We start from the raw sequence: 8,656 nt of genomic DNA, 5'->3' as shown, positions 1-8,656 counted from the left end.
CCTCAACAAGTTCTTACATCCAGAAAAAGAAACAAAACGAGGGAAGCCAGCTTTGCTATGTTCTCACAGCTCAAGTGGAGAGAAAAAGAGAACTTTTGGTCAAACAGCAAATAATAAGTCAGAGAAAAAAGGATGAGAAAAGTTTCTCTTCAAAATGCTGATCTATCCGTCCAAACTGCATCTCTCCACCATGAGCTTACATTTGTGTGTCTACAGACCATCTGCCACAGCCGGGAAAAGAGAAACCAGAGAATGCTCCAGTAAGTGTTAGAAAAATAAACAAAAAATTAATGAGTTCTGAGGCATGTATCATCACCACCTTAGAAAGTATAACTCCCACGACAGATAAAACCTAGACTATAGTCAAGAAAGGAAAACAAGCAAGAGTAAAAAGAAGTTAATAAAAAAGAAATTTAGTAAATAATAAAGAAGGAAAGAAGGAAGGAAGGAAAGAAGGAAGGAAGGAAGGAAAAAAGGAAGGAAGGAAGGAAGGAGGGAGGGAGGGAGGGAGGAAAGGAGGTGAATCAGAAGCAAATTTTACTGGTATATCTTCCTCCATCTGTTTACTGCACAAATATCTACTGAGCACCTACTATGTGTGAGTGGCCATGCCAGAAGATAGAGGTATAATAGTGTACAACATGCATGGTGCTTATGCCCTGCTGTCCAATGCGGCCACCATTAAACAGTTACAGGATCTTGTAAAAACTGCTATGATGGAGCAGTACAAGGTGCTACAGAGGCACACAGGATGGGCACAAGCTAGGTCAAAACTAAAATGAAGCTGTCAATAGCTTGATTCCAAATCTTCAGGCTGTGACAAACTCAAGGGAGCTTAAGCCCAAGTCACAGAATGAAGATGACTAAAGAAGAAAAACCACCTTGAGATGCTATTGAGCTAGTGCAGGGCCAGTGAGACAGGCAATTTCACAGCTATCTTGGGCATCTCTGGAAGACTCTCCTGCAATCACCCAAGGCACTGAAGCACATTCTTCGGTAAACTAGTTCCCACGATGGAAGAAAAAAAACATCCTTTCCTTCTTCCATTCCTTCTCGCCCTCATGCCTCCAAGAACCTCATCCTTGCTTTGCCAAACCAATATCTCGTCCCACAGAGGAAAGCTTTTTGTTTGTTTCTTTGTATGGTGATCTGTTTCTTGGTTTGTTTGTTGTTATACCCATGGGGACCGAATGGAATTTGACATGGGGCCCATTTTTACTATCCAGGCCACCACAATGGCCTAGCCTGAGGCATTAAGGCTTCTTGGAAGAACTAATTCTGAGTTGAGACCTCAAGATGAGTAGGAGTTTCTCACTGAACAGGTTATATCCTTACAGGGGAGAAGGAAACCAGGATAATCAGATCATGCTACCATTAAATATTTGACCTCACAACCTGCTTGGATTCCATGTTTACTAAGCAATATTCTAAATATAATTCAGTTTCCCATGGGGAAAGAATGTACTAGTCAAGCAGACATAAACATCCCACTTACAGGCAGTTGTATTTTTCATTATAAACTAAAAACTAAACGCCCTGAGTCTGAGACTTTGTCTCCTGTAAGTTGGATCAGCCTCAATTAGCCTAGCAAGTATGGTAGACAGGACCCTCAGCGGTGGCACTTGCACCAAAAGGTGGCTACCCTGCCCCCAGACAAAGGGCACCCTGCCCTCCTGGGCCACAGCGTACACAAGGTTCATCATTAGATATTTAAGGAAACTTTATATGTTTTCATTCACTTATTTGGCTTTTAAATAAATAAGTTACAGTTACCAATCTATTAAACACAGAGTTAAAAGAAACTAAAATACAATTGATGCACACCATAAACTTTTATAAAATGATAATTAGACTGAAAATAATCATTTATGTTCAAACCAATTATGCACAAGATAAGCAAAGATCAACTCCTGATCCTTTTTCAAAAAGTGATCATTATTTCTTTCTTTATTTATTTCTTAAATAAATTCAAGAACTCCCATCACAAGCTGTATGATCCACACTGCTACTGTGAATATTTTATGCATCTATGATTAAAACAGGAGTATTTATTCAAATACTATCAATTATTTGATAAAGAAAACCTTAAAAGTTCTTCTTCCTCTAAAAAAAAAGACCTAACTATGGCAGGTAATGGGTTAATATTCTTAATAGCTAAGATGTTTAAAACCAATAAGAAAAACCACCTACACACAAACCTACTAGAAAATCAACCTAAGAAATTCACATTAAGAACTATGAATGGCTGAAAATACTATGAAAAATATTCAGCCTCAGTAGTAAAGCAAATTAAAATAAGATACCAGGTTAGCAAAGGTTTTTTAAATTTTTTAATACCCAAAGTTGTCAAAGATTTGGTAAATTCTTATCCATTGCTGGTAGGAATGTAAGTTACTATAACTGTTTTAAAAAAAAAAAAACTCAGCAATTGAAAATTTAAAAGGTTCAATCTTTTGTTCATAGGAATTTACCCTAAAAAAATCATCAGATAAACACCCAAAGATTTGCAAAAGTACAAGGATGTTCATCAGAATAGCAAAAAATGACATCAACTCACAGGGCACAGTAAAGTGATTTATGGAACTATCATGGGATATTGATGAACATTTAATGACAGAGAAAAGATAATTTAAAGTTAAATCAAAAAAATAAGGTATAAAACTTTATATAGTGTGATTCAATTTTTGTAAAATTATGGGGGCAGGGAGGATGTGCGCATTTGTATAAGGACTGATCAAGGCCTTAAAAAAGAAAAAAGACTGAAAGAATATATCCAAATTGTTAGAAGTGATTTGTCTGGCAGGTGGTATTACTAGTGATTTTTATTTATTTCCCTAAACTTTTCTCTGTTTTCTAAATATGTTACACTGAACATCTGCTTCTTGTATAATCAAGGAGCAAATATAAAACTCACTTCCTCGAGCTGAAAGGAAAGAAACTTCAGATGTACTCTAAATTGTAGTTTAAAAATAAGTTTCACACGAGAAAAAGGTTTATGGAAAATTGAAGATGCGTAGAAAATAGAATTAATCTTTGCCTTTATTATTAGCATACATTTAAAAATCTAATTATTTAAATATTCATATACCAGATGGTTCATTTAACAAAAGTATGTGGCTTAATATGTGTATGATTTTGTATGGAACCCAGAGATAAGACATAGCCCAGCTTTCAAACAACTGAAATTTTAGAACTAAGCCATGTATACAAATAGTTGTAGTCTTAGACAGGATTTTCTAAGAGTTAGACTTCTAATAACTGGTCTTATCAAAGTACTACATAAGACAGCATAGAAAGCAAAACAATTGAGTTATTCTCCCCTTATAATTTCATCCAACAGAATTCCTACATTACAAACCCTTCTCTCTGGTCCCCTAAAAGGACAAGGATGGTTTCCTAATACAACAGTCATTCAACACGGCAATGACCTGCAAGTACCTTGCTGTAACCCACATCTAACCACAGATCCTGAATTTTCTCTTCAGATTCTGGAAGTCTTAGGATTCAACCTGGCTTGTGTAGAGATTTGTATTTTTGTTTGTTTGGGTTGTTTTTTGGGGGGGGCTGGGGCGGCGTACAAGCACCTGAGACTCTTGCAGCTACTTTTCTCTGATAAGTTAAGTCCGCCAACTTTGAAAGGAGGAAAATTATCCGATATGTGAATCAAAAGAATCTTGACATAAGTGCCAGCCCTCAGCTATAAAATAAATGAGAAACAAAACCAGTTTGATGGAAAAGGCATGGTTGACAAGTGTACCACATTTAGCAAAAACACCCTAGCAAATTAAGCAGGCTAATTCAGTCATAGAATGATAACAGAGAAAAGTCAAATGTCTTTCTATTTCTCCTAAAAAAAAAAAAAAAAAAAATCACCTGACCTTAAAGTAAAAAGAAACAGAGCTTAAAGCCTAGAAAAATAGAAAAGATGAACCTAGATGTTGATCTGGAGTGACACGTAGTAAATATTTTCAATGAGGCTTAGATGATTTCTTATAGCCAGTGCTCAATATTTAAGTTTCTCATTACTTACCGTGATATTATTTCCCTTTTTCTTCACAAAATGGTAGAAAGAATTAACTATAAACACAACCAAACGCTAACATTTAAAGCATGCAGTATGAGAGCATAAAGGAAAAAAACAAAACAAAACAAAACAAAACAATTCTGAAGCTGACAGTACATATAGAAACCAATTCTAATCCTCGCTGCACATAAACACCATTGCTGCCAGCTGACAGCAGGGACTCTGAACACACAGTATCCCTGAAAACCCATCTTCTCCATAATGAATCCATTTGCTCCTAAAATGATACTAATCCCCATAATGAATTCTAGGGCTTCCGCCTACTGTTCTTAATGGTAGGTTTGTTTGTGTACATTCACTTCACAAATCCTGGTTCCTACTTTTGTCCTCTTAGCCATACAGAGATATACAGAAAGATAATAATAAAAACAGCTAACTTTTATTAAGACCTTACCGTGTTCACTGGGCTAGAAGCTTATGCACTTAACAAACCTATGAGGGAGGTACCAGGATTATCCTCAAGATGAGGAACCTGACACTTAAAGGATTTGAAAACTCACTCAAGACTTGATGACTAATAAGAGACAGAATCAGAATTCAAATCTGACTGTCTGAGTCCAGAGCCCACACCCTCCAATCCTGGGATTAAGGCGCTAGTTAAATCTAAGAGGGAGGCATTGCAAGTTCCCAGAGGTGTACAGGCACACTCACCTGCCCCATCAGGAGTGATGGTTCCCAGTTTCACAGCTAGAGGGTAGCCCATGTCTCTGTAATGCTCCAGTGCATGCCCGTTACCCCCAGAGCTGTCGAAAAACCACTTCCCACACAGCACAGAGCCGTCAGTCAGATTCAACCAGAGGTTTTCTCGCAGGTCACACCTGGCACACTTCCAACCACTGGAAAGTCATTAGAGAGCAGTTAGTACAGCTGGAATGCAAGCCATAATTAGAAAATTAACATCCAAAATAATGGAGTGTCTCAAGCTGGGGGCCACAAGAAACAGACACTGGAATGCAAGACCCCTCCCAGAGCAGCAGGACAGCTCAGTATCCTGCCTGCCACCCAGATGGGGACTAGCTCCTCCCACCTCCTCGATGACTCTTTCACTTTAGAAAACTGACACAACCTGAGGATGGGAAGGGAGGTCATTTTCTTAATATTCCTATGTGAAGGACAGTGGAATTTAAATAAGTTTAAAACATTAAGGATCTCATGTATATAAACATCTAAAGTTAGAAAGTATTAACCACACCTAGGAAAACTAGTTTAAACGAAAACCTACTACACAGCAAAGCTAAATTAAGTAGAAAGAAAATCACCTTAAGTGAAGGTTAAAAGTTGCATATATGCCAATTACCTTACAGAAAAGTTCTATCACTTAATTCTAATAAATACCCTTCAGCATCAGTATTATCAGGCCCCCACTGCTAACAGGAGAAGCTGAGGTTGTGTGCCTTCGCTAACACCACATGGAATGGGAACGCAGTACAGTCAGGATTCAACAAGACTGGACACATCTCTAATCCATCTGCTTTTTCCTTCTAGCACCTGCCTCTGTAAACACACCAGCTTCTAACAGGAGATGCTAATGTAGCCCAAAGAGCATTCCAGCCAAAAATCTGACAACCAAAGACTGTTGTAAGTTGGGTTCCCCAAGAAGCAGACTCTGAAAGAAAGGTCTGAATGCAAATAGGGTGTTTGGAAGGTGATCTCAGGAAGCACCATAGCAAAGTGGACTGGAAAGGGCAGAAAGGCACCATGGGCAACTGGGGCTCAGTCCAGCTGGGGAACTCCAGGAGACAGGTATCCCGCCTGAGGGGTAGGGATGTAGGGTATTTACCCAGCCCCTCCACAGTCACTGGTTGAGGGCTATTCCAGAAGGATAGGAGGGGGCATTAACTCTGCTGTGTTTCTGACTGTCCCATGTACAGTCCTACCAAGCTCTCAAGAAAAGCCTTACAAGTGCTTTCAACTGGAAGCCTCAGTGGGGAATGGGCTCAGGGGGATGGGCTGGCCATGCTCAGCACCTACTACAAAGGTACGAATAATTTTTAAGAAAATTTTTTAGCTTATTTTTTCAATCATCTGATACGAAAATATCTAACTGCTAATTCTGAGAAGAGGTAGAAAAGTTAAGTATCCCTTTGGCCAGTTTAAGGGGATAACGTTCCATTTCGCTATCCGATGCTCACCTTGGAGGAATCCTGACTCCGTTGTCCAACTGAGTGAGGTTATTGGCATACTTGGATACTGGCAACTCACTTTCCCATGTGTCTGGGTCCTGCTTTCTGTAGGGAGACTTTGAGCTAAGAACTGCATCACAAGCAATTGTTACCTGTAAGACAAACCCAGATGTAACATATTGAGTTTAAGAAAATAGCAACTTCTATAAAATGAATTTTAAAATTTATTAATAAATACAGCTTAAGCCAAGAAAATTCAAATGGTACAGTTATCACAAAAGCAAGGTCCTGGTTTCCTGACTGCAACACATTCTCCCTGAATCAAGGTTTTGTCACTGGTCTGGAATTTGCAGTAGTGACAATGACACAAGGTAGCAAGGTACCAAATCTAGTTTGTAAGCCCAAATGTAGGAGTCAGATTTCACAATTCCTACCTCTTAGCAAGCAGAATGAAAGGTATAAGGTGAACAATTTACAGGAGTGAAATTAGCTACCAGAAAGCCTAGGATTTACTCAAGTGGTGTGTTTTCCTCCTAACAAATACACACCCAGATATCCAATATCCTCAACTCATCACACAATGGCATGTGGTCAAGGGCACTTGAATGAAATGCAAGCAGCGCAGCTCCATTACTTAATCTAGTGCAAATGTGACCCTGGATAGGGACATGCCTAGGTGTCTCTGTGCCAGACCAGTCCACATCATGAGCAAATCTGTGATGTCCAGCTTGGTACCAACTGACCATGGGAAAGGGAGGACAGATTCTCTGCTTTCCCCCAAACTCAATTGATCCTAGACATATGCCTATCACCACATTTGCTATTTGCTTAATCCTATATCTTATTCCTAGCTGTCTTTAAAAACATTTCCTAGTGGGAATGTAAAATGGCACAGCCACTTTGGAAAATAGTTTGGCAGGTTCTCAAATGATTAGAGTTACCATATGACCCAGAAATTCCACTCCTAAGTATATACCCAAGATAAATGAAAATATGTGTCCACACAAAAACTTATACACAAATGTTCATAGACGCATTACTTATAATAGCCAAAAACAACCCAAGTGCCCATTAATGAATGATAAATGGGTTAGTAAAATGTCATATATCCATAAAATAGAAAGTTATTCAGCAATAAAAAATGAAGTACTCAAACATGTTACAACATGGATAAATCTTTAAAATACGTTAAGTGAAAAAAAGCTAGCCACAAAGAACTATGTACTGTATGATTCCATTTATATGAATGTCCCGAATAGGCAAATCCATAGAGCTGGAGAATGGATTAGTGATTGCCAGAGGCTGCGGGGGATGAGAGGTTGGGAGGTGATAGCTGTAGAGTAACAAAATAATTCTAAAATGAGATAGTGATGATAGATGCCCAACTCTGAATATAATAAAAGCCACTGAATTATTTTTTAAAAATTTTTAAACAAAATTTTTATTTTACATCACCAACATCTTGCACAGTTAGCTGAACTTCATGCAGAATATTTTCCCTTGGGTAGCACTGACAATTGACTCTACAATTGATTAAGAGACAAGAGAGGAAGTTCCCCCAGCTGCTGTCCCACCCCTACCTGGCCCATGGGCCATTCCTATCAGTCCTGCATCCAAAATCTATTTGGAATCTATCTCTTCTCGATTTCAACCACACCTATCCTAGTTCCAACCACCATCACCGCTGCCCAGATGGCCCACAGCAGCCTCCTCACAGTCTCCTTTCTTCCAGAAGCTAGAGCGATCTGCTGTGAATATTAGATCTTATCCTTCCCCAGCTTAAAACTACAAGGTTATACTGAACACTACCAACTGACGACACTGGTCCAGGCATCATCAGGAATAAGGAAGAGGTCCCCGCTCTCGAAAAAGTTATACCCCATTACAGGTCAGGCACTCAAAAATATATTTTAAAACCTTTTAAAAGAGATACTCCCATTCATCTCTCACCAATAAACACTGTTACATAATAACCCTCTCTTTTCAACTATCAAAACTCATCTCTTACCCCTTCCAGGGCTGCCCACACCTAGAGAACAGAGCTGAGTTCACCACCAGCCCCTTCCTGATTTCATGGAGTTATTTATGCCACCTGAGCACTTCTGACTAAGCATCCAAATCTTTTTGGTCTGGCCTGTTATTATAACACCCTTGTTTCACTGACTACCCTCAATCCCCTCCCAGTCCTCATCTGAATTTTCTCCACTCCTATTAGATCCTTTTTGAGAGTTCTGGTTTGCAATGCGCAATGATTTTGACCAAGATTTGCATATAATATTCTTTTCTTTCAATACCCTTCCTTGTGACACTCAACAAAATTTCCTTAAACTTCTGGACTACTAAAACACACTGAGCTAGTGTTTCCAGAATATCATCTAAAATCACTAGCGGCCTCTTTTATGGATCATAGCTGAAGGTTAGGATCCATCATCCTGTAAGTACTGTGAAT

The 8,656-nt window shown here is 38.9% G+C and overlaps 1 protein-coding gene across 1 annotated transcript in view; it reads right to left on the bottom strand.

Annotated features, from left to right (window-relative positions):
* USP13 (ubiquitin specific peptidase 13) overlaps positions 1 to 8,656 on the bottom strand; it is a 79,314-nt gene that overhangs the window by 48,580 nt on the left and 22,078 nt on the right. The window contains exons 5-6 of the mRNA XM_015588528.2: positions 6,217 to 6,359; positions 4,736 to 4,920 (exon numbers count right to left, since the gene is read on the bottom strand). Of these exons, the coding sequence (XP_015444014.1) occupies positions 4,736 to 4,920; positions 6,217 to 6,359 (328 nt within the window). The remainder of the gene's footprint in view (positions 1 to 4,735; positions 4,921 to 6,216; positions 6,360 to 8,656) is intronic.

The sequence above is a fragment of the Pteropus alecto genome, unplaced genomic scaffold (genome assembly GCF_000325575.1).
Source record: "Pteropus alecto unplaced genomic scaffold, ASM32557v1 scaffold33, whole genome shotgun sequence".
Taxonomy (NCBI): domain Eukaryota; kingdom Metazoa; phylum Chordata; class Mammalia; order Chiroptera; family Pteropodidae; genus Pteropus; species Pteropus alecto.
Note: the sequence above shows the minus strand (reverse complement) of the source record. Positions and strands in the feature narration are given on the sequence as shown.